Source organism: Salmo salar, chromosome 20, assembly GCF_965601325.2.
Source record: "Salmo salar chromosome 20, fSalSal1, whole genome shotgun sequence".
Taxonomy (NCBI): domain Eukaryota; kingdom Metazoa; phylum Chordata; class Actinopteri; order Salmoniformes; family Salmonidae; genus Salmo; species Salmo salar.
The window spans coordinates 46052889-46079353 of NC_138310.1; the positions used below are offsets into that span (position 1 = coordinate 46052889).

General features: G+C 40.3%; 2 protein-coding genes across 3 annotated transcripts; both read left to right on the forward strand.

The window, feature by feature from the left end:
* Window positions 1-4259: 4259 nt before the first annotated feature.
* Window positions 4260-7014, forward strand: LOC106612424 (uncharacterized). Of its 2 annotated transcripts, XM_045703455.1 has the most exons (10): window positions 4260-4457; window positions 4604-4927; window positions 5110-5145; window positions 5366-5416; window positions 5577-5684; window positions 5827-5851; window positions 5965-6008; window positions 6116-6166; window positions 6265-6377; window positions 6685-7014. In XM_045703455.1, exons 1-10 carry the CDS (start codon window positions 4409-4411, stop codon window positions 6823-6825), a joined length of 942 nt encoding a protein of 313 aa, XP_045559411.1. In that variant the 5' UTR covers window positions 4260-4408; the 3' UTR covers window positions 6826-7014. The 2 variants fall into 2 exon arrangements, with proteins under 2 accessions (XP_045559411.1, XP_045559412.1); XM_045703456.2 differs by lacking the exon at window positions 6116-6166.
* A 10523-nt stretch (window positions 7015-17537) lies between these two features.
* nrgnb (neurogranin (protein kinase C substrate, RC3) b) lies at window positions 17538-22103 on the forward strand. The gene is made up of 3 exons (XM_045703457.2): window positions 17538-17693; window positions 19169-19382; window positions 21404-22103. Exons 1-3 carry the CDS (start codon window positions 17679-17681, stop codon window positions 21457-21459), a joined length of 285 nt encoding a protein of 94 aa, XP_045559413.1. The 5' UTR covers window positions 17538-17678; the 3' UTR covers window positions 21460-22103.
* The last annotated feature ends 4362 nt before the right edge of the window (window positions 22104-26465 follow it).

The following is a 26465-nucleotide window of genomic DNA, read 5'->3' on the forward strand; positions in this document are numbered from 1 at the left end:
GAGTATTATTATAAGTGTTACAATTACTCATCCATTCAAACCGATAGAAATAACATAAGATGACATGACATAACAAAGCATATCAGAGCACAGCACACATAACATCACAAAACATACCATACCACTGGCATAACATCACATAAGATAACATAAACTACAAACGCTGCAGATATCTGCAGATCAAACAAGAAGCAGGAAACATACATTTTGCAACTGTATGTTCTACATGTGTATTTTTTTTAAGTCAGCCTCTGGTACTACTTTTATATTCATTAACTATACATTTATGTTGGTATCGTAACTTTACTGAATCCCCACTGTGAAGATGACCTGAGGATGGTCTGATTACCTGCTGGACAAGGGGGGCAGTCCCTCACCCTCTGTAGGCCCTCTTTGGGTCCATAGGTTCCTGCTGGGCATGGCAAAGCAACACCTCCAACACAGTAATGACCTGTCAGAATACAATTCATAGATTTACATTTATACCGTTCATTGTCAATCAAAATGTTAAAATCAAAGAGTATTAGTGGAGTCTAACTGTAATGTATTTTATTACAGAATTTTACGGAAATCTAATGACGTCACCTAAAGGACAAACGATGCAGGCTGCTCCCTCACTGTCCCTGTGTGTCCCAGGAGGGCAGGGCTGTCTTGACCGCTGAGTTAGCTCTGCCCCTGTCCTACTCCAGCGAGGTACCACAGTGCCTCCACATAGGGAGGTCCCATTGCAGCTCCTGCACTGTGTTTGGCCAGGCATGGAGTACTGTCCAAGGAGACAGGCCAAAGGTTGGGAGGTCCTTTTCTGTGGGCAGTAGCTCCCTGGAGTGGGGAGAAATGACTTTCAGTTGATTTAGTATAAAATGTTCCATCCGGCTTTGTACAATCCTTCCATTAAAATATATGGGTCCGTTTAATTATTTTTTGTTGTTGATCCAGATCAAAGTGATCCTGTGTTGTCTGAATCCTGTTCCACCCAATCTGTATATGTTCCCCCTTCATTTAGAAAGGAGGGACCACATCTGGATTAAGTCTTCTGAAAAACTTAGCCCAGAAGGTAATAACTGGATCTCTAATCTCGTGTCTGTATTGAAACCGTTTCATTGATGGAAAGGCAGAGGATTGCACCAGTATACACTTTTGAACAGGGCCAGGAGTTTTTCCTGACCTGACCGGGGAAAACTCTGTGCTTCTACTTATAACTTAATTATTTTTCCATAACGGAGAGTCTTGGTGACTTGCCTGCTGGACACGGATGACACTGGGCAATGCACAGAGTGGAGAAGAATCCTGCTGGGCAGTATGTGCATTCCGTCTGGCTCGGGTTGGGCTCCTCTCCAGATCCACACTAAAGTGGTAAGAAAACAGAATCACAGATTTCTCTTTACCCTACTCATCCTTGTGCATTAAAGATTGCATCACACTGATCAAACTATGAATATCTTCATTTATAATATATATAAACTATTTCGAAAACACACACATATATACTGTAAGTGATGGTTAGATTCTCAATTGCAGTGAAAAACAAAATACCACAACCTATACCTTTAGAGGGTATCCATTGGGGCAGACAGACCCAAAGGGACAGGGCAGGCACTGAAGGAGTCCCTCTGGAGAGTGCTGTCCTGGTGGGCATGGTTCTAGCGTCCCAGTGGCTGGATCACAACGGAACCCGGCAGGACAAAGTCTGCAGTCTACTCTGTCCTCTGTGCTAACTAAACCTAGCAAACAGGGCTACAGCAGACAGAGAAATATCATAGATATAGTATGAGTATATGTACAGTGCATATTACATATGATGGCTGAATAGCACAAATTCATATAATACCTTGCAGTCTTCAATTCTACTTCTTCCTGTGTAGTGGTTGTAATGTCCTGCCGGGCATCTCCTTGGTGCAGACACATTTCCAAGACAGCTATAACGAAAATCATATAGCATTTTCTAACCTTTTACTTAACTTATTGACTTTTTTGACACTTAAATAATAATAATCTGCTTATGTCTTATGAACAGAACAGTACAATTGAAGCTGACACATTGAGCTACTGAAAGAATAAAGATTGTCTGGTACTCACAAATATCCTGAGGGACACTCCACACAGAGTTCTGCTGAAAAGTAGGTTCCCTCAGGACATGGGCTACGGTGTTGCTCTACACTGAGGCCCAGATCAGGATTCACTTCCACGACACCTACATGAATGAATGTCAGGGACAAAAAGAGGTCAAACATAATTCACTCATAAGTTTGTCTCTTTACAAAGTTATGTTACTGTATTATTATTTTTAAGTGATAAATGTATTGCACAGTACCCTGTATGTCAAGTGAGGGAGCATTTTAGTGAACACAAGTATTACATGTAAAGTACTACAATATATAAAACAACTTGAGAAAATACCTGAAGCAAGGGCAGGTTGTTTCAGTAGAGGATTGATCCATAATGCTGAGAGACCGAACAGAAGAGACCCAACACTATACCACTTATACATTCTTAGAAAATGTCAAATAAATTCCACATTATCCCGTTAACCTGTATCTCTGTTTGCCCAGTGTAGTCAAAGAGTATGAGGCCGTTTGATCCAAAGGATGAAACTGAGACCTCAGTCATTGAAAGTGAAATGTGAACCATGATGCAACCTGATTCCAAGAAGCCTCCTGGTCAGTCATATAATGGTATTCAATGTGCTCTCCTGTTACCTTGCACTTTCAAAGTGAATGCAATGCATCTAGAAAGCTATGCCAGTCAAGGCCTCTTTTTCGATCTGGACCGATTCTTCTTGAGGAGGGAATCAAGGATTCCTGATGACAGTATATGAAAACTAAAAAGCCGTTTCAAGAAAGTTGATGCCAATACTCAATCAAATGAAGTTCTGTATGCACAGGTTTCTTTCTGATATTATGCAACACCTCTCACAGTGTGGAATATCATCCGTGACACCTCGGTAACCTACACACCCAGGACGTTCCTAAAAATCAACCACAGCTTAAGTGTAAAGGTGAGGTGAAAAAGTGCGTAATGAATTACTGTTTATTAATGCAGGTCAGAATCAGACATGCAATCACCCTCTTCCTCACCAGGCTTTGGAACAAATGCAGTGACAAAACTGCAATAGGTTTATCAATAGTTGATGCACCAAGCCGGGCGACTTGGGCACAATGTTTCATTTGTTATGGTGCTTTCGAAAAGCCTTGTTTTCACTATCCCTACTTTCCAACAGCACAAACAAACAGACAGCCAAAATACAACCTACACAGCAACACTTAAATGAAAGGATCGATTCAGTTGTGGGCTGAAAATGTAAACAGACATTTGAGTGTTACTATCAGCCTAATGCAGCAGCAAATGTAGTGTGTCTAGAGTTTTTGTATTTTGTCCCTGACACACTCAATAAAACACTGTTAAAATACTGTATGCATGGGTTTGATCTTTTTGATATAATGCTGGTGTACCTTTGATAGGTGATTTGAGTTGAGTTTGTGTACAACAGAACAACCCTAAATACCACTCATAGGTTTACAGTATACTGTATAACTTACAATATGTGCAAAGTACCAAACATTAAGTCAGAAGACGACAACGTTAGACTGACAAAATATAATTATTCAACATTTTTGTTACATGAAGCATTCTTCTTTTTCTTGTGGTAAATGAATGTAGGATGTTTCCTGTTTGTCTCTCACTCCTCAGCAGAGGGTGAATTGCTGTGCAAATCTATAGCTGCAGTTGTGCAATGCAGGCGTTAACACAAAGCCTACTATTGTTTGTTAGTATCAAGAAGTAGACATTGTAAGTCACAGTACTACAGGGCTACATTAAAGATTTTAAAAAAATTGTCTAGTTTTGTCATATTTTAGGTGGTATTAAAGCTCACAAAAATACTTTAGATATTTAACCATTTTGTACATGTACTTTACATTTAATTATCTGTGTTGACAGCTACATACAGTACATAAAGTGTCCAAACAAAATTGTAATTGGATATAATGTGGAATGTATACATTAACATTACATTAATAAGTACTTTACTCCAAGAAAAAGTTGTAAAAGATCTCTAGCAATGAATTACCATTAAAATAAATTTTAAAAACATGGGTATACTCAAACACCACACGAATGCAATTGCATTTCAGTATGCATATTGAAATGCCATTTTGTTTCATGTTTCCTATGGATCTTTCCATTACCCAAATCTACAAAAGCAGATGTTTGAATGGAAAGTTAAGAACACTTTTATCAGGCATCCTGTTGAACACCACTTCCTGTACCTTCTACCTGGTGCATGCTGCAATATGATGGCACAACCCAATGTGACACCAGTGGTGCAAGTGTATTTTTTAATCAAGCAAATTCCGAGAGCTAACCTATTCATATAGTTGAAACATAGGGGATCTGGACAAATTTGGACAGGATGCTAATTTTAGCCCATTTGCCATTGCTGCTTCTTTTGGGAAACCAAGGTAAAATAAATTCCTCTACTTTTTACTTTATGTGTTTTCGGTTTCTGGTACAAGGATGATAATCAAATGTCCTCAAGCTATATATTTATATCCAAGGCCTACTGACTGAAGAATCGTTGCCTCAATTTATGCCTTTTTCATTACAGATTCAGTAACCTGTATCGACCTGGAGAAACAGCATGAAGTCATCTATGCAGTAGTTGGAGAACCTCTAGTATTGAACTGCACCTACAACTGCTCATCTGGATTTGTCCGTGGCCACTGGATCAAAGTCTCAGACTGTCCTCATTGTCCTAGGCCAAGGGAAACAAAAAATGTCACAAAGAATGGTGACCTCTGCACACTACCATTGTATTTTCCACATCTGTCCACGGAAGATTTTCGGTACAACTATACCTGCTTTTCTGAAGATCACGAAAGCAAACATTTCTCACGCAAGATAGAGGTTTTGGTATCACTGCAGGCACAAGGTAGGCAAAAACTAGTTGAAATGACCTACTGTACACTGTAGTTCTTACAGCATGTGCATTTTACCTCTAAAAACAAATTGTGTTCAAATGAATTATCTTAATTCTGTTAAAAAGTGAATACATTTATACATCAGTAATTACTGGATAATTGTTTTAAATTATATTGTATTTTCTTTTGCCAGGTCGACGTAGTGCCCCGGCCACAACGGTCACTACTGGTAAGTCTCACTGGAGAATCTGCTACTTAGGCTCTGGTCAAAAGAAGTTCACTATATAGGGAATAGGGTGCCATTTGAGACTCAACCTAAATCTCATTTTCTGTAATAGTCTAATTGAATTGCTCTGAGGCTGTTGAATGACATAGGCACAAAATAATATATACCCATCAAATTTCACTAGCTTACTTGATCCTGATGTCTACCATTTTCTGTGTTTTAGATGTATCGGTGACAGCGTTGAGTAACCACGAAGACTCAATAATAGATAATGGTGAGACAAAATGCTGCTATTCTACTCCTTAAAAAGAAATTGTGAAACATGTTTAAATGTATTGCAAACAACAAAAGTAACCCCCTGTTTGAGGCAATGACGAATGAGTTGCAAACTGAGATTCAATAATAATATTGTCTCTGTGCTGTCTTCAATACAGAGGAATTCCCAGTTGTCAAAGTGTTGGCAACAGTGACAGTTATTGTGGCTGCTGTGTTGACAGCCGTGGCTGTCTACTTATGTATGAGCCGCAATCGATATTGCAAAGGTGCGTATACACATTGTAAATCCAATTATGAACGCCCAGTTTCTGAATCTGAATGTCGTAAAATATGATTACTACTTTCCAAAGTTGTTATTCATTAATAACTACAGTATATTTAATTAATGCGATTTCTTGTGTATTTCAGGAAAACCTGCTGTTATCTGTACAGGGTATGTTTTCTTCATACAATGTGGCATGTTTGCTAAGGCATTTTAACACACTTTTCATTGCCAATTATTATGTGGACTTCCTATGTGGAATTTGTTCATTGGTCTTTTATCAGCACAACATCAAGAGAAGGATCTAGTGTTGGAAGGCTGACAACAGGTAAATATTTGTTTAATAATACGAAATTTCTGAAACAACCAGATCACTCAATGTCATAATTCTAATAGGTTACTTAATATAATATAAGATACTTACTTATCTTATAGGTGCATGCTTAACTAATTGTGAGAGGGTGGCACTGAGAATAACTCCAGCTGGTAAGCTAATGGAATATACCATTCATTTCAGTTGCCAAGCTGGGTGTATTCTAAGAAAATCTACTGTACAAAACATTGCATTTCCTGTTTTGACCCAGATTGCCAGAGTGATCATGAGGTTCCTTATGCTGACATCATGATTACTATGCGAGGGGCCAGCACACCTGAACTCACACAGATCTCCTACCTAGCACCGGGGGACCATAGAGAGGTGAGGATTTGAAACTATGGCTTTGTGAGTTCTGTGTGAAATGGAAAGCGCTCTACAAATAAAATGTATTATCTATTATTATTATTATTATTATAACTTCTACAACACCACACCGCATTATTTTACGTCAACACCACCATACGTCACATATGTGACCATATTACTGACATTCACCATATTCAACGTAATACGTCAGTGGAGGTTGTGTAATGGCTATTATTGGCTAATGCAGCCACAGTCACAGGTTGAGACTTTATTTGAATCTCACCTGAAATGGAATCCTGTGCGTTTCATGTCCCCCATGCAGAGGTGGAGAGAAGAGGCAGGCCCTGAAGCTAGGTCCCACCTGCAGGCCTCCCGCTCAGCTGATAGACTGCATGTCCAGCCCCGAGAGGTCTCCAGGAAGATGAGCACAAACTCTGAGTACGCTGTCATCACCTACTCTTAATCTGTGGGGCTGGAGATGATAAAAGAGGGAATAAGAGAGAGCAAGTGAGAAATGACTGTCACTGTACTCATATTATTAATCCTTGGCTGTTTTGTTTGCATGTTTTTAACTGTAGCAAGTTGTTTCTATAACTTTATAAAACAATTAACTGTGAGTATCATCCAATAAAGTCATACTTTTGTGTCATGATGTGGTTTCATGTGTCATTTGTTATCTCACTCAGTTTGAACCTCTTTCGTCGCCGTAGTCAGAGCCTTGTTTCCTAGCAACAAGCACCAACACTCTGGCATCAACTGTTGCTGATGCAAAACAAACGTTTTGCGAAACTGTTTGAGGCCAAAAACATTAGCTAAAGGTAATGTCATGTTCAATGATATCTTTATTTCTCCATGCAGCAGCCTCTTGCTAGCATTGCATCCAATGTTACACTTCAGAACGTTAGCTAACGTTAATCTCACAACATTAGTTAGTACTTGCCGGGATAAAGTTGACAAAACAGCATCAGACCGCTTTTTTTCTCCACCTATTTAATTGAAAGAAAAGGACAAGAGAGACCAAATAAATGTGGCTCAATTGCCGTGTTGTTTTATTGCTCATTATGAATGATTATTCCAGTGTATTTGCCATAGTGACATTTGTTTTTCATGATGAATGAACAGGTTCATACGTTGCTTTTGGTTAGCAAAGACACACAAAAGTAGAAAGTAGAACTAGAAATTGTGCACCAATATTTAATTTTAAAAGCCTGTTATACAGTATTAAATTAAGTTCCCTTTAATATAGAACACGTGGAGAATTCAATAAATCTGTTTTTTTTTATATGAATAAATCCTTGCTAAAGAGGCAAAATTCAGCACTTTGAAAACTCTGTGTCAACCCTGTGTCACTTATAGGAAGTTTTAACCCCAAAATGTTACCAAGTTTTCACCATCGTTGTAAATCCCAGGTTATTGTGTTGCTTTGACAGTCATTTCTGAAGATTATTATTTATTTCATGTGATTAATGATTTGTTTACGTCTGTCCCTACTTTTAAGGTCAACCCTGTTATGTGAACTGAACTCTTGGTGAAATCATTCCTTTTAAAATATATTTTTGAAAGAAACATTAAACATGAGTGTAATCATAGTGCAAAAGCAGGTGTGCTGGTTCTACTTTTTGGGGGCGTTTTGTGGTGTTTTGTGGTTCAAAACTGAGCGGGTCGAGCATAACACGTCAACCCTGTTACCCACAGATCGACAGGCAAGAAATGTTTTGAAATTTAAAATGTTTTTGTAAAGCTTGCATTCAATTGCTAGTCGCTGTTGCACACAAGTTTCTTTCCCCCTGTCGCAAGGGGATTTCATCTGATTTAAGATGAAATCGTCAACCCTGTTATGGTCAACCCTGTTACTTCTTTTGGCACTTAATTGGCACTTACTATAGTCATTTTTTTATTTAAACTCTTGAGATGGGAAAACATGTTTGTTATGATATTGAATATGTTCTCTTTATGACAGAATGTTACATTTAGGTGAAATCAACATTTTTTGGGGGGGGGCCAAGTTACACTTCTCCAAAAGGCACCAAATTGGTGGAACGACACATATCATAGGCCTAAAATAAGCCTCTCAATTCCAGAAAGGAAAAGACTGACATTAAATCATCACTCCCAAGAACTACATAAGTCACCTACCCACAGTATTTTCTGCAAATGAGAAAGGTAGAGGTACATTCATTAGCTTTGGGAAAAGTCTGGAAAAGGTTTGGGTTTTTATGAGATAGGCAAGCACCCTGATATTCTACTAAATGAGTCAGGGAGCCACAATGTGCACATCCGCAGTAAGACACCAGCCTGAGTCAGAAGATGATGACGAGACCATTGTCAAAGTAGTCAGGATGTATAAGGACCGAGAGGGAGATTATTAGAGAGAACATTGACATTCAGTACATTTGAATACTTATTTTATTATACCCATAATTTGTATCATTATTTATGAATTCTCAGGGAAAACAAAGGGTGAGCTGACTGAATCTCAAACAAAAGATGTAACTGGTAATATTGAGCCAGTTGGGATTCCATCTCTCACAAACTCAAACCTTGATGTCTCTGAAGATGTGCAGGGAACTGAAAGTCAAGGAAAAGACTAAATGGACAATGTCACAGATAAAGATGTAATTTCGATGCAAATAGATCCCTCCTCAGAGGTGTCAGACAATAAACTCACAGATATGGATGCAGACACTGAAGAACAGTAAGAAAGAGGAAGTAAAGAAAGAGACAAAAGAGCTGACAAAGTGGTATGCAAATCTGATTTTATCTGTAAATTGACAAATTTGAGCCCAGTGAGGAGGTTTCACTCGGTGGACTTTCAAATGTCGATGTAAGTGCTGAAGAACTGAGAAAGACTGAAGAGGGAGAAGAACAAACTTATGAGGAAATCAGCCCTGGTGATGGTGCAATGCTTGGAAGCTCAAAAAAAGAGAACCACAGTAGTGAATTTGAACTTACTCAGGAAGTCTCATTCACTGAACGTTCCAATGTAGATGTACAGTGCCTTGCAAAAGTTTTCATCCCCCTTGGCATTTTTTCTATTTTGTTGCATTACAACCTGTAATTTAAATGGATTTTTATTTGGATTTCATGTAATGGACATACACAAAATAGTTCAAATTGGTGAAGTGAAATGAAAAAAATTACTTGCTATGAAGCCCCTAAATTAGATCTGGTGCAACCAATTACTTTCAGAAGTCACATAATTAGTTAAATAAAGACCACCTGTGTGCAATCTAAGTGTCACATGATCTGTCATATGATCTCAGTATATATACACATGTTCTGAAAGACCCCAGAGTCTGCAACACCCCTAAGCAAGGGGCACCACCAAGCAAGCGGCAACATGAAGACCAGGGAGCTCTCCAAACAGGTCAGGGACAAAGTTGTGGAGAAGTACAGATCAGGGTTGGGTTATAAAAAAAATATCTGAAACTTTGAACATCCCACGGAGCACCATTAAATCCATTCTTTCCAAATGGAAAGAATATGGCCTCACAACAAACCTGCCAAGAGAGGGCCGCACACCAAAACTCACGGACCACGCAAGGAGGGCATTAATCAGAGAGGCAACAAAGAGACCAAAGATAACCCTGAAGGAGCTGCAAAGCTCCACAGCGGAGATTGGAGTATCTGTCCATAGGACCACTTTAAGCTGTACACTCCACAGAGCTGGGCTTTACGGAAGAGTGGCCAGAAAAAAGCCATTGCTTATTAAAGGAAAAATTAGCAAACATTGTGTTCGCCAAAAGGCATGTGGGAGTCTCTGGTCAGATGAGACTAAATTTAGATTTTTGTCCATAAACAAATAACGCTATGTCTGGTGCAAACCAACACCTCTCATCGCCCCGAGAACACCATCCCCACAGTGAAGCATGGTGGTGGCAGCATCATGCTCTGGGGATGTTTTCATTGGCAGGGACTGGGAAACTGGTCAGAATTGAAGGAATGATGGTTGGCGGTAAATACAGGGGATTTCTTGATGGAAACCTGTTTCAGTCTTCCAGAGATTTGAGACTGGGACGGAGGTTCACCTTCCAGCAGGACAATGACCCTAAGCATACTGCTAAAGCAACACTCGAGTGGTTTAAGGGGAAACATTTAAATGTTTTGGAATGGCCTAGTCAAAGCCCAGACCTCAATCCGATTGAGAATCTGTGGTATGACTTAAAGATTGCTGTACAGCAGCGGAACCCATCCATCTTGAAGGAGCTGGAGCAGTTTTGCCTTGAAGAATGGGGGAAAATTCTAGTGTCTAGATGTGCCAAGCTTATAGAGACATACCCCAAGAGACTTGCAGCTGTAATTGCTGCAAAAGGTGGCTCTACAAAATATTGACTTTGAGGGGGGTGAATAGTTATGCACGCTCAAGTTTTCAGGTTTTGTCTTATTTCTTGTTATTTCTTGTTTTTTTCACAATAAAAAATATTTTGCGTCTTCAAAGTGGTAGGCATGTTGTGTAAGTCAACATGTTGTTTAAATCAAATGATACAAACCCCAAAAAATAGATTTTAACCTCACTAGGGTAGGGGGCACTATTTTCACCTCTGGATGAAAAGCGTGCCCAAAGTAAACTGCCTGCTACTCAGGCCCAGACGCTAGGATATACATATAATTAGTAGATCTGAAAACATGATAGAAAACACTCCAAAGTTTCTAAAACTGTTAAAATAATGTCTGTGAGTATAACAGAACTGAAATGGCAGGCGAAAACCTGAGGAAAATCCATCCAGGAAGTGCCATTATTTTGAAATGGCTGTTTTTCCAATGAAAGCCTATCCACCATTTAAAGGGATAGGACCCAGATTCCGTTCCCTATGGCTTCCACTAGTTGTTAACAGTCTTTAGACATTGTTTCAGGCTTTTATTCTGAAAAATGAGGGAGAATGACAACTTTGAGTGAGTGGATAGTGGGATGTCCCCAGAGCTGTTTTCTGCGCACGACCGAGAGCGCGCCTTTCTTGTTTTTCTTTTATATTGATGGCGCTATTGTCCGGTTGAAATATTATCGATTATTTAGGCTAAAAACAACCTGAGGATTGATTATAAACATCGTTTGACATGTTTCTACGAACTTTACCGGTACTATTTGGAATTTTTGTCTGCCTGTTGTGACTGCATTTGAGCCACTGGATTACTGAACAAAACGCGCCAACAAAATGGAGGTTTTAGGATATAAAGAGGGACTTTATCAAACAAAGCGAACATATATTGTGTAACTGGGAGTGTTGTGAGTGCAACCATATGAAGATCATCAAAGGTAAGTGATTCATTTTATTGCTATTTCTGACTTTCGTGACTACTTGGCTGGTAACTGTTTGTAATGTTTTGTGTGCTGAGCGCTGTCGTCAGATAATTGTATGGTTTCCTTTCGCCGTAAAGCCTGTTTGAAATCTGACACGGCGGCTGGATTAACAACAAGTTAAACTTTATTTTGATGTATTACACTTGTGATTTCATGAAAATTAAATATTTGTAGTAATTTAATTTGAATTTGGTGCTCTGCAATTTCATCGGATGTTGGCCAGGTGGGATGGTAGCGTCCCACACCCCCTAGAGAGGTTAATTTCAGGTTGTAAGGCAACGAAATGGGAAAAATGCCAAGGGGGTGAATACTTTCGAAAGTCACTGTATGTGCTGAAGAACTGAGAGGGACAAAAGAGTGCGAGGAACAAGGCACTGCAGAGGATGGCCACAGTGAAGTCTTCAAAGATCTTGCTGATGCTCAGGAGAGTTCAATATCGCTCATGGTTGAACTCAGTGGACGATTATCACCACCCCAAACTGAATCCCCTTACCCTATTCTGCAGGAAACAACTGACAATTCAGGGGGTGTTCCAGAAGAGGAAGGAATAGAGAATCTAATTGTTTCCACAACATATACTGGGGAAACGTATGAAGTTGCACCCTCCATTGATGATGCCTCCAGAATCTTGTCAGATAATGGAAGTGTTTTAGGTGATGATAAAGAGCAAAAGGAGGAAAGTCTTGTTCAGATCAGCACTGAGGAGCTGCCTAAAACCCTTGAGGTCAAAATGTATGAACAACAGCCAGAGGAGGAAGGTTCTGTCGAGGTTTCACAAAGTGAATCAAAACGACCAGATGTTGTGTCTGAGGATGCTGAGGAAGAAACAGGCCTTGTTGGAGATGATACTCAAGACCCTGTTGAATCTAACACTGACATCAAAGGGGAAGCAGAGTCAGTCACTGCTGAGGCTGATGCTCAGATTAAGGCAATGTAGCAGGAGGCTGCTGATATAGACATGGAACAAGATTACAATTCTGATTCAAGTAACGAGGATGAGGAGAAACTGAGTAAGTTGAACGTCAGCACTCCTAATCAGCAGGCCTCTGAAATAGAGCAGAAACAAGAGGATGACACTGATCATGAGAACAAAGATCTAAATAAGAAGGAAATCAGTGAAGACATATCGCAACAGGATTCTACAAAGATAGAAAATAAGCAAGAGAATGATGATCCTCACACCAATGATGATGAAATGGATGAAAAATACATTTTAAACACATATTGATAAGGTCCTTCAAAGATACAAGGAGAAGCTGGTCAGGAGAACAAGGTTAGACCTATAGAACTGCAGCAAGAGGACGATGAGAAGGAGACAGGGGACACAACTGAGCAACAGGAGGACGCAGTGGAGTACAGGGAAACTGAACTAAAAGGACCTGGCAAATAGGATACAGACCAAGCTGATGACAACCCAGAGCACATGCCAGAAGGACAAATAAAGGACAGCGTGGACAAGACTTATGACCAGGTAAAGTTAAATGTTTTGTTGATTTTTGGGGGGAATTTTTATGTATAGTACAGTCATTTACCCACTGTCATTCAGTATTTCATTTATCCATTGCAGGTTTTATATATTGACACAGGTCAGTTTGGATTGGTCATAACAGCTAGATTGTCGTTGGGAAAATCCATGTAGCAAGCTGTCACGCCCTGACCATAGAAAGCCCTTGGTTCTCCATGGTGTTTAGGTCAGAGCGTGACTAGGGGGGTGTTCTAGTCATTGTATTTCTATGTTGGTGAGTTGTATGGTTCCCAATTAGAGGCAGCTGGTAATCGTTGCCTCTAATTGGGGATCATATTTAGGTAGTCTTTTTCCCACCTGTGTTTTGTGGGATATTGTTTTGAGTGAGTGGATGTAGCACATCGGTACTTCACGGTCATTGTCTGTTTCTTGGTTTGTTTAAGTTTCACTAAAATAAAGATGTGGAACTCCAATCACGCTGCGCCTTGGTCTGTCCTTTCCGACGAGCGTGACACAAGCAGAAATTTTGTTGTTGTATAATATACCACTTTGGTTATACAGTGTACGTAAGTTTGGTCTGCAGTGTAACCACACTTTTAATGGAAACATCTTCCCTAACAGACAGTATAGGCAGGCAGTATGCTAGCAGTAGCAGCTTATGCAGACTATTCACCTGGTTCAGAGACTCTAATGAAATGTGTCCTTTGCAGACTGCTCCCATTCCTGTCCCAAGTAGCTGTATTAAAAATGAACCCTTCAAGGACATCTCTGATCAACAACATCGCTCTGTACCTCTCCACACGGGGTCTCCAGTGAGAGGTGATTGAAAATGCCCCAAAAATAGTTCCGCTTCCTCATGATGACATGTAGGGACATTGAATGTCATCCATTCACCTTAAGCAGACACATTTCAAGTAGCAGTCTTTTTTGCACCCCCTTTTGCCCTCAGAACAGCCTCCATGTGTTGGGGCATGGACTCAACAAGGTGTCAAAAGCATTCCACAGGGATGTTGACTCCAATGCTTCCCACAGTTGTGTCAAGTTGGCTGAATGTCCTTTGGGCGCTGGACCATTCTTGATACACACGGGAAACTGTTAAGTGTGAAAAACCCAGCGGTTCTTGACATACTCAAACCGGTGCGCCTGGCACCTACTACCATACCCCATTCAAAGGCCCTTAAATCTTTAGTCTTGCCCATTCACGCCCATTCACCCCCATTCACCCCCCCCCCCCCCCCCTTCATCTACGCTGATTGAAGTGGATTTAACAAGTGACATCTATAAGAGATCATAACTTTCACCTGGGTTCACCTGGTCAGTCTATGTCATCAACCTGGTCTCAGAGCATTTCATTTTATTCTGTACATAAGTCCGAGACACTCCATTTAGTATGATATGTTACATTTCGTTTGCTATGTATTTAGGATGTCTATCACCCATTTCGTATGATATGTTTTGCAAAACGTACAATATGGCTAACGTTAGCTAGGCTAGGGGTTAGAGGTTAAGGTTAGGGTTAAGTTTAAGTTTAGGAGGTAGGTTAAAGGGTTAAGATTAGGGTTAGGGTTAGGGGAAAGGTTTGCTAAAAGGGTTACGGTTAGGGGAAGGGTTAGCTAACATGCTAAGTAGTTGCAAAGTAGCTAAAAAGTAGTAAGTAGTTGAAAAGCTGTTAATTAGCTAAAATGCTAAAGCTGTCTGTGATCAGATTCGAACCCGCAACTTTGGGTTGCTAGACGTTCGCCTTATACCATCCACCCCGACCAACCACCCTACTTTCGTTTTTGCCTTAAGTAACCATCTGTCTTATGTAACCATACCAAATGTAACATATCATACTAATTTGAGTTACCCTGATTTACATGTATTATCTTACGTCGTGTAGGAGACCAAGCTGATGTCCTGGAAAGAGTAGGTGTTCCTAATGTTTGTACACTCTGTGTATATCACGGACATGCCTTAACTATCTTGTGTCTAGCTTTTTTTTTAAAACAGGCTATATTCCTTTCTCTTTCCATTTGATAGGCTATGAGTATGAATTTGGGCTAGGCTACGCTTTCATCATTGTTGCATGTTTGGCTTTCTCCAGATCAAACAATGAATTAATCTAACGGAGTTCCATCTAAAAAAAACATAAGGTACCCAGGCGACTAATAATGAGAGAGAACAAACAATATCATTAGCCTATAGAAACATCTAATGGCAAGTTTAATCAAGTTTAAGCTTATTAAGAAATAAATGATCCTTGCGGTGTGGACAAATCCCATCATGCGAGGTTGAAAACCAAATTGCCACTAAAGTATCCTCCTACTAGGCTGATCATAAAAGCTTTATGACAGTTAAAATTATGAACAGTAGCTTATTATTTTCCAAATATTATAATAGCCTAAGAAGGTGTTGTCCTAAAGTTGCCACTTTCAGAAAGAACAAGAATGAAAGTGGGAGTCTGTAGGCCTAGACATAGACTATTCTCAGTCACAGCTTTATGACAGATTGAACAAACAATATTAAGAGAGGAGGATGAGCCAAATAAAACAATTATTATCCAGTTCTGAAGAATGTAGACTTTGCTTCTATCCAGCTCATGATTTATAACCTAACAGGAAGACAGCCCATTCCTCATCAGTTGCAGCTGTCACTTTGCTCAGTCATGTGGGCGCCACACAGACACACACACAAACCCGTTCCTTGCTGAAGCTTCACCAGAAAGGAATATTAGAAAAGATTTGCATGCACTTAGCCTCAACCCAGACTTTCAACAACATCTTTTGTCATGATTCGTCCAGTTATAGCATGAGATTTCTTTCTATAGACCAACGGTGGTTTGACATCGTCCAACCCTAGTGCGTGTGTTTGTTTGTGCATAGCCTAATATATTGGATCTGAATTTTCAGTGCCATGTTCTGTTTGTTCTTGGTTATTCCAGTCTAAATGATCAATGAGCCCTAAACAAGATTTCTGAGCGTGTGAATTTCTGAGAATGTGAATTGCATGATTTAGACTATTCCCACTTGGCACAGACGTCAATTCAACGTCTATTCCAATTTGTTTCAATGACATTTCATTGAAATGACATGGAAACAACGTGGATTCAACCTATGTGTTCCGAGTGGGTTGTCACCAATAACCCATTTGATATCTTTGAGCCGATGTGGTCTTAGGCTGGGAGGTAGGGAGAGTAGGATTTAGAGGGATGTTACCATGGAAACTTGCACCATCCTTTCCCCCTCTTAGTCTTATCAGGGAAGGTCTGGAAGATGGAGATGCACATGATGAACTACCAGTAGATAGTTTGCTAGACAATGCGAATTTGTGCATATGGCTTGTGGAAAATAAACTGAGAAAAGGGAGACCGGTTAGTTTGTATTCACTGGATCACTGTATTTTGCAACTTAACTTCTGCAGCATATCTGCAGCATATCCATCCCTTCTCTATTTCTCACCTTTAAATGTAGGCCATCTACTCTGACCTATACCACATGTCTTGTCCAGTGACTTTGTCCACTTTTTTTGCTCTTCTTTATTCCCAGGGACATTATGACTGATCTTTATCTGTAGGCAAAGGGCAGTTTAGTCACTGTACTGTACTCATCCTTAAATTGGCTTTGATAGATTAACAAGATGACTAGTAATGACTCACACATACACATCACATGTCACACACACACGCATATCACACAAACACACACACACACGTCACAACCCAAACCAAACAGAATCGTACATTTCCAACATACATCTGGTGAGGGGAACAGACCGTAAGAAAATATATTTATTGTACGTTTCAGACCTTTAACTCAAAGCTGAAACAAAGCGTGACCAGGTGGATTTTGGAAAGATAATATATTGACATAATGGGATGAAACAGGGGAGGCAGTCATGTAAGAGAGGAACACGGACAAATGGATGTGTTTGCCGCTCTCCTCCCTGTCTCAGAGGCAATGAGCGAGGGCGGTGGTGGCAGCTGGGATCTGAACGATGGAAAGGGTTTTTAGTTCTCCCTCTAAGTGTGTACAACTGAGCAACAAAACCAGTACTACATGTACTGTACATGTCTGTACATTGTGTGCGTGGTTTCTCTTGGGTTTTCCGGTTACACTTTACTTGGCGTCTGCCAAATGGTACAGTATGTGGCATGTGCCAAATGGCCAGACACCATCTGTTAAAGTGGACATAACTTATAATTATCACTTAAAAGATTTTTGCAATGTGTGAGACCCTTAGTTGATGACTTTGTCCTATACTGTACTTTGAGGTCAGGTAAGTCTTTGAAGTGAGGGGTACAATAGGTCTGTGGGAGCACAGCAGGTAATCAACCTTAATGAGACTGGGAAGATAGACCACATGGTTTGTGTGCTTACAGGGGGTTGTTTCGCACTCTCTCTTTCTCTCTCCCACCCTCTCTCTCACACACTCTATGCAAGCGTATACTAGGGAGTGTCTGTTAGTGGGAACGAGACGTCTCTAGTGGAGACACGAGATACATCTTGCTCGGTCAACACTGAGTGTACAGGCAAAAGGCATTTTAGGTCAGTTCATCCGAAGATTGCTCATCATGGACTGCCACATTGTGAGTACATGCTTGAAATTACTTGTATTGCTTAATACACTGAACTAATATCTAACAAGTAATTATACAAAACTATTCCTTCGTTACAGCTTTTTAACAGCATTACAGCTTTTTTTATATCATTCTAATTGGGTAATGGATTTATTAGAAGGCTTTTATATATGTGTTGAAAGAGCTTTATATTTTAGGAACCGTCAGAAAATCATTTGTTTCCTTGTTATGGTCTTTTGGCTTGCTTGTTTCATCAGCCCTGAAAACTCCAGCTCTGATCTACCAGGTGTCTACTGCACCTGCTTCAGCTTTCTTCACAAGGCAACTTTCTGCCAAATTGATCCTATATTATTTGCATATGGATTGGTTGAAATGCTTTAAATGAATACTTTATGAATATCTATTGTAGAATGATATTGATAGCCAGAATGAGTATAGGTTGTTAAAAGTATGAGTTTGTTTCTTTGTCATTTGAGCTCATTGAGATGACACATTTAGAGCATACTGTAGATTAACCCCTTGAAGCGTTAGAGAAACCTCACGGTGGAATGAAAAACACTCCTGTCTTTCTGCTGCTGTAAGATATGCGAATGTTGGCATCCTACTCAGCCGTTAGACCTAAAACTAATGAATGCTATCTGTAATAGTGGGTGGTCACACTCCCACACTAAGGGGTTTCACTGAGGACACTCTCAAATGCATCTACTTACAGTGCAGTGGGCTTTCTTTGTTTTGCCTATGCACCACATTTTTTAAGAGGGGATGAGCAACTGGTGGGGTGCAGCGGACGTGTTTGGATGATTGCTGACAACCATGTCACTGTTCTGTAACCACTTGTGAATAAGGAGACTTGTCTCTCCCACCCACCACTCACCAACCCAGCTTTGTGTATTCTGCCAGTAATAAGCTACATGGTATACAATGGTGCTGTCTTTGTGTTATGAGAGTGTCAGAGAGAGAGAGAGTCTGAGAGATCTAAAGTTGAATTCCCTTTATGTTCTTCTCACTCTTGATGGACAGTCTGGCTGACTGGCAACTTTTGAAATTGGGGATCACTTTGAAGCAGAGAAACGTATTTCCTTTCTGTGCATAGCGTTGCGTGTCAGGTTAAGCAGTTTGGGAACATTGTTTACATAGCAGTTACCCCGTTCCAGTTTAGCAATGGCAGAAGTTAAGGCAATAGGTGTGAGGAAAAACAACAGAGAAGATAGAGCTTCTGTCCGTAGAGTTACAGTGTGATTTAAGGGCCTTCTAGACTTAAGCCCTTGGACCCTTTAGGACCCTGAGGATGCAATTGAGGAGGATATTTCCATATCATTGACAACCATAGACAGCCTGATATCCACTGGTGTTGTCCTCAGGCGGATTTAGTCATTTTGGGCTCCTAGGCAAAACTTAATCTGGGGCCCCTACTCATGCTACATTACCCCAACCAAGCCCCCTCTAAATCACCTAATTTCTCAGATATACTTGTCCTCCTATAGGAAGAATGCAGCCAACCCCAGGAGGAGGAGGACATCATGGACATACCTCTGGATGACCCCGAGGCCAACAAGGCAGCTGCCAAGATCCAGGCTGGCTTCCGTGGTCACATGACCAGGAAGAAGATTAAGCCTACTGACAAGCCTGAGGGGGAGGAGGAGGATGAGGAAGTGAGCAGCAGTGGTGAGGCCCTCAACGGAAACCAGGGGGACACAGGTCAGTGACACTAGTGTCCCCTGACACATACACACACACACACACACACACACACACAGTCACTCACTCACTCACTCACTCACTCACTCACTCACTCACTCACTCACTCACTCACTCACTCACTCACTCACTCACTCACTCACACACACACACACACACACACACACACACACACACACACACACACACACACACACACACACACACACACACACACACACACACACACACGTAGACCCAAACCGGTTTAGACAGGTATTAGCCTTGATATCCCCCTCAGGACTAGTCTGGTGAAGGCCTATGTCATCAATAACAGTTATACACAAATTATTGCAGTGTATTTTCAGCTAGTAACTTTCACTTTAGACATTGGCTGATAAACCAGTTATGGATCTGATGCTTGTGTCCCTGACATCCCCTACATCTTGTACATCCTGATTTTCACACTATTAGCGAAGTAACAGGACGACCATTTTGTGTCCATAACAATATTAAATGCATTTATTGATCTGTTTTCAACATCAAATGCATACATTGTATGCATAATTCAGGGACACATGAAGGTCCACCATTTAACACAGCTTGAAACCAATTTAAAAGCCATGCATTATTAACGAGGTCTAATAAAGGTCCTTAATGAGTTATTTCAATGTAAGCAATGTGACACGCTCCATCCAAATCTTTAATCACTCCATAAAGGCTGCAGTGCCTGATTGAAATCTACAATGAATGTCTTTATGAGGTGATTATTACTGAATACTCCATTAGTTATATTTTCAAATTGATGGATGCATTCGAATGAGAAATGTTGATCACAACTCAGATGTGTGATATAGGGTGTCGGTGCCCAGAACCATGGCAAATCTTATCTAGAAATTCTGCGATAGTGTTCAAATATAAAGTGAATGACATGCCTTTCTATCTAATCAACACGTTTTGTGGTGAAAATATATTCAGGGCAAAACTGTACAGTTTGCACAAATAAATGTTGAAAGTGGTTTGCCACAGTATTTTCATAGTTGAGCTCCAGTACATTTTTTTGTCAGTTTCTGTTTAAACATATCAGCTACTGAAGTGTACGTTTTTTTGGTGGGTGACTTAAAGCCTCGAGAATACTTCCAGGAATCAAAAAGTGTACATTGCAGCTTATTTCACAAGTTTTGATTCCAGGGGCAGAGTATACTATATTAGTGTGTTACCCATCCCAAATGCAAAATGCATTTGACTTATTCATTGTATCGTACAGCAACAGCACATATTATGCAAACAGGCAACCACCACTTCCCTGGTTCGTCCTTTGTTTAATAAAAAATGGGACAGGACATTTTGTGGCGTTTACAGTGTTTAATGTGTCTGTTCTATTTGTTGGTGTTGATTTTTGTGTTGAGTATGTGAAAACATGGGACAGGGGTTAGAGTATGTTCCAGGTCCAGTTGTTTCACCTTTACAGTACTTGAATTGGGTTTAGCCCCGTCCTTGAGAAAGACCAACAAACAACTTTCCAATTCAAGCCTTCTCACCAACCCCCAACCCAGATCTTGGTTGCCAAGCATCTTTATGTAGCAGTATTATTTTTAACACCAGGTGCCTTATACCTCTGAGACACAGTAGAATTAATGTTCCTTGTCGTAGAGGCATGGGCCAGCTAAATCTCTCCCTCTTGGAGTAGCCTCTGCTTTTCACTTGGTTTATTGGTAACACTTCCAATGAATACAGTCTTTTATAATGCATTATAAACTCATTAATAACACATGAGCTATGCATAATGCATTATAAGGAGGGTATTCATAGGAAGTGTTTCACCAGGATCGGTAATACCAATTGAATCGTTGCAGTATGTTTTTAGTACTATTATGCTTATCACCACCTTTTGTGAGACGCCTCAATCTTGCGCATGTCATTATAGCCTTGCTGCTGTTTGGGGTCAACACTTTATTATGGAGTGTGAGTGAGTAATGGCTAAATGAATTCATCATTCCATCTGCAGTGCTAAAATCAGCTTCTTCTTCGGTCTGTTTTAGTATCAGGAGGATCAGAGGGAGTAGAGAGAGATGACACATCTGTGCCGGAACAGTGAAGCCTCTGACCTCGATGAAGAGAAGAAGAAGAAGAAGAAGAAGAAGAGGAAGAAGAAGAAGAAGAGGGAGAAGAAGAAGAAGAAGAAGAAGAAAAAAAGAAGAAGAAGAAGAGGCATGGCTGTGGCTGTACCTTTTTTTTCGAGGGGAGCAACTTTCTATGTAACACAAAAAAAGAAGTGTATTATCCAGATTTTGGGATGTGTCATCTGATTTGTGAACTCTTTAACACTCCTGCTTCCAGGCCCAATCTGCGTGGATGGTCTTTGACCCAAATTTGCGTCTCTCACTGCATGTACTTGTGAAACTTCTGGTAGTGTGCTAGTCTAGAAGAAGATATGTGAGGCTGATAATAATTGTTTTCTCATGCTAAACAGGCCTAATTTGAGTCTAATATAAAGTTTGTGTACAATTATGCATTATGAACGCACGTCAACCGCTGGAATGCTTGTTTCTATGTTGCTTCAGGTGCTTGTATAATTACTATTTCATTATTTCTGGTGTACACAATATCGCTAAAAGGGAGGTAGAGACCCTTATTGGTTATTGGAAGGCATACTATTTAAGTTGATAATTAATGTATTGTTATTTAGATTTGTAGTCTTTTAAGTGTTGTGCACCATAATGAATAATGGAATCACTTTCACATATTGGTCAGCGTCCCCATTTTCTCCACATCAGATCTTCCAACACAGTAAGCATGCAGTACTATGTACTATAGTTTATTTGCGGATAGTAGTACTCACGTTAAGCTTTATCCTTAGAGAAATTGCTAAACTATTGACCTAAATCAGGTGGTATTATTATCAGGGGTTGGAACCCAAATTATTTTCCAATCGTTTCGTTCTGAACAGAACCATCATTTTTTTTAATTTCCATTCCACTGTTCCGACCTGCAAAATGAAGTTCTGAACCGGTTCTTACCCCAAAAAATTACAAGTATATAACTTTCATTTCTGTTCTTTTATAAACCTCTGAAATATATATATTTTTTTACATTAGCTCAACATTAAATGACTTCACCAATTAGTGCGGATAGAGCAGCTTGCTATGGAGTGGGCAAGCTATAGTTGTTTTAGCCTTCGCAGCTTAGGCAGCCGTTAGGCTGGCTACAGTTGTTAACATGCGCGATGGACGGTCACGTGTAGGGGCATGAGATGCAACTGAAATTTTGCAGGTGGGGAGAGAGCGAGAAATGCTGGAGGGGGAGGCTTGACTTGAAGCGCTGGGCATTATTATGACATGCATTATCTGAATTAGGGCCACATCATTATTCCTACATAGGAGCGGTTTCTATGGAGGAACTTTGAATGTCTTTGAACTTCCGAGTGTTGGCTTAAAGTTGGACCAGAGCTAGCTAGCTAGCTTTCTAACAAGCTTGTGTGTGCAGAGTGGCACCAGAATTAAAAACACATCATACCTTTTTGTAGTTAATAAATCTAATGTGAAACGTGATAGTATCTGTAACTAGCATCGAAAAACTGAATCCATTCTTCTCTAATTATAAATCTGAATTTCTGAATCACGCTTGTAACGTCAGTAGGCTACAGTAGACTAAGCTTCGGAGGGAGAGGGGCAGGTTGCCTACACATGCAGACGCACTGGCAAAGATTTTCAGCTGGCAGGCAGACACTGGAATAAGTTTTTGAGTGACGGAGTGAGGGCTTTGCAAAGGCACATTGTTGCATTTTTTTATGGGACTGAAAAAAAATGCCTGGAATGTAAAATAACGTTATTAACCGGTCACCATGCTTTTAAATGAACTGTCCTGTTCCAGAACGGTATAGATCACTTTCTTTCACAGTTCTGATTCTGTTCCTCATATTTTTGGGTTATTTTCTGGTTTTCGGTTCTGTTCCCTGAACCGGTTCCAACCCCTGATTATCATCATGCTTCATGAACAGATTTAATTAAATCATTGTAAAAGAATAACAGTTGTAAATCAATAAATCCATATCAAATGTTTGTGTAGGAAATCATTTTCAGCTGTTCAGAGCACCATATATAATTCATAACAAAAACAAGTCTTGACCCTGATCCTTACCCACTCATGGATATGGTGATGAGTGTTTGAAAAATATGAGTAATTTATATGTAGAAGCAGTCATTAACGCTTGACCCACAAATGACTGTATCCAAGGTTATTGAGCTAGGATTATGGAACGAATCAATAATAACAGCAGAGTCTTCAAGCAAACATGATCACGCTGACAACAAATTATGACAGAACATGATCTATCACCCGATATTGAATGGTGTTTCATAGAATGCATCAACCCTAGTTTTAAAGGGAACGTTCAGGATTTTACAACTTGATGTTAGATGGTTACTCACCCTGAAAGTAGTCTATGGTCCAGGAAAAATTGTAATCTGAACTTCCCCTTTAAGAGTTAAATGGATTCCAAAAGTAACGTAGGGAACGCAATCTCAAGACAGAACATTTTTTTTTTCACTCAACCTGTTATTTTTTCACTGAACCGTAATGCAGCATAAGCATAGCTGTTAATTGGAAAGTCTTCCCACCACTAAACTGAAACAAATGGTAAACTGGTCTTCCGTGAAAAGCTTTCTCTGTAGGGGAACGCCAGGAATAACTCACATCACATGACAAGTAGGAGACTTGCTTGATTGTTTGGTTGGTTGAACAGAATCTCATCTTTCCCCAGTTTCCATTCATGTTGCAGCTTTGAATATAATACATATCATTATTTTCCTCTGAAAAACATTTTCATTGTGTCTCACATTTCAACAGGTGCATCACCTGTTAGACTGCTGTCAAATATCTTATCATCTTACAAATAATAGTAAATAATTAATAATAATAGATTACATTACATAATTGATTACATTTCTATAGCGCTTTTCATAACAATCTCAAAGCAACAAAGGACAGGTTGTGTCAGCGATGTTCTTTAAAGTGAATCTTGATACTCCTTTAGTCGAAAAAGTTACATTCATAGTCAGTGATGTTTCATTGGCTGAGGTGCTCTTTCTGTTGCCTTCTCTCTCCATATGAGAAAAGAGCAGGGTTGAGATATGGAAGGAGGAAGCATAAGACTCACTCACAGCTAACCCACGCTCACTCCCACACACATCTTAGCTCAGCCCAGCCACACAGAGGCACCGAAGGAATCTCTCTCCCCCCTCGAAATGGGTTCTGTCACCGGCTGCTGAGTGATAAGGCATTAAAGAGACGTTCTGCTGGTTTTCCATGGCAACACAAAGCCACAGAAGACAGCACTAGTTTCTCAGCTTGACACGGCGCCTCACCACCTCTCCCATGGTTCCCACAGGTGTCCAGACACAGCTGCCTAATGACACTGACTGTAGAATCAATACGCCAGACAGACACCTCCAAACAGCACTTCAGCCACAGGGAACTGTAAATGAATTTCTAAAAAGAGTTTGATGGACAGCTTTGTCCAAAAGAGTATTTCACCATGGAAAGATTAACAGCATCCAAATACAACAATTTGTTAATCAATGTTTTTCAATGCAGACAAACTGTTCCAGAAATAAAATACTTCAGCTGAGACAGAATGCAATATCTGAAATTTGGTATCTATTTTGATCTCATTTTGAATGTAAAATATATATTTTTAAACATATGTGGTTGTGTTTAGTCCTTTAAGGGCTGGTGAATGTTGTGGAGGAAAACAATCAGTCTGGGTGTTTGAAACTTGCATCAAATGAAAGTCTGATAGTCTATTTTTAAAATGTTAATCTGGATTGATTCGCTCGCTTGGTTCCCTCACAGCTTGTCAGTGCAATCGCTGTGTTCTCCTGGGCAGCAATTAGTGGTGGAAGTAAGTCAAACTCAACAGCAGAGGGCGCTATTGGTCATCACGGTCATCATCATCATCATCATGTCTACGACCTCACTCTTTAACGACAGGGCTCGTATTTATAAAGCGTCTAAGAGTAAGAGGGCTGAACTAGGATCAGGTCCCTCCTGCCCATGTAATCTTATTCATTATGATCTAAAAGGCTAAACTGATCCTAGATCAGCATTCCTACTCTGAGATGCTTGGTGCGCTAGATTTCTAGGTTATCCAAACTGTGGGTCATTGGGGGTGCGATTGAACACAATATGAATTTCACTGATTACTGGATCGCTCAGCCCATACTGAAAAGGGACACACTAGCTCTACCATGTACCATTGGGCTAAAGTTCTTCCTTGCTGTCATCACAAGAGTCATACACACTGCATGTATGAAGCTACGTGTACACAGTCAGCCTAATTCTCATCTTTTTCCACTAATCGGTCTTTTGCCCAAACAGATCAGCTCGTTTGGCAAAATTGGACAACATATCAGCCTTTGAAAAGGATTCCATGTCCACGTCCAGTCTCTGTGACTTAACTATAGTCTGGTCGACAGAGAACTGCTGTGTGACTTCTCTCTGATATCGTGTGTGACAGTGTGTCTTATACATGAGCAGAAGATGGCCCCTCATACTCTCTGTTATATATTGACAGCAAGTGTTTCCCTTGATTTAGGAACCGTTAGAAGATGAGAGGGAGAGAGAGGGGTGCTTTTACCCAGGGCTCAAGAAGACAGAGTCAGTCAGATAGAGTCTGATTGTGTGTCTCAGCCCTCCAGGCTTTGATGGCTTACTACAGAGGAGTTTGAATACAGGGACCCTGTGAGAGTTCTACTCAGGGCTCGCTCTAGCCTTTTGGGGGCCCTAAGTAAGAATTGGTTGCAGACCCCCCCCCCCCCCCCCCCCCCCCCTCTCTCTCGACAGTGGAGAGAAAAGGTTTTAAAGTTCATTTTCTGCAATTCTACTCATTTTGACATGGGGCAGAGAGACATTTGTTCAGTTTTAAAGCGAATTTCCTGCTAATGCAAAACTAAATTTCAAACTTACCCTTTGTGAATTCTACTATTTTTACTCTCAACAGTAAGTTGAGACCCCAACTGAGTTCATTAAAAAAATATTATAAAATAAATGGCCGGGGGTCCTAAACGACCGCTTATATCACTTATGCCTGGAGCCGGCCCTGGT

Bases quoted from the DNA above. Each gene is read 5' to 3' on its own strand.
- LOC106612424 (XM_045703455.1), top strand. From the start codon at position 4,409: ATGCTAATTTTAGCCCATTTGCCATTGCTGCTTCTTTTGGGAAACCAA. The intron at 6,167-6,264 runs GTAAGCTAATGG...GTTTTGACCCAG, and splicing joins ACTGAGAATAACTCCAGCTG to ATTGCCAGAGTGATCATGAG. The intron at 6,378-6,684 runs GTGAGGATTTGA...TCCCCCATGCAG, and splicing joins CACCGGGGGACCATAGAGAG to AGGTGGAGAGAAGAGGCAGG.
- nrgnb (XM_045703457.2), top strand. The intron at 19,383-21,403 runs GTCAGTGACACT...GGTCTGTTTTAG, and splicing joins CGGAAACCAGGGGGACACAG to TATCAGGAGGATCAGAGGGA.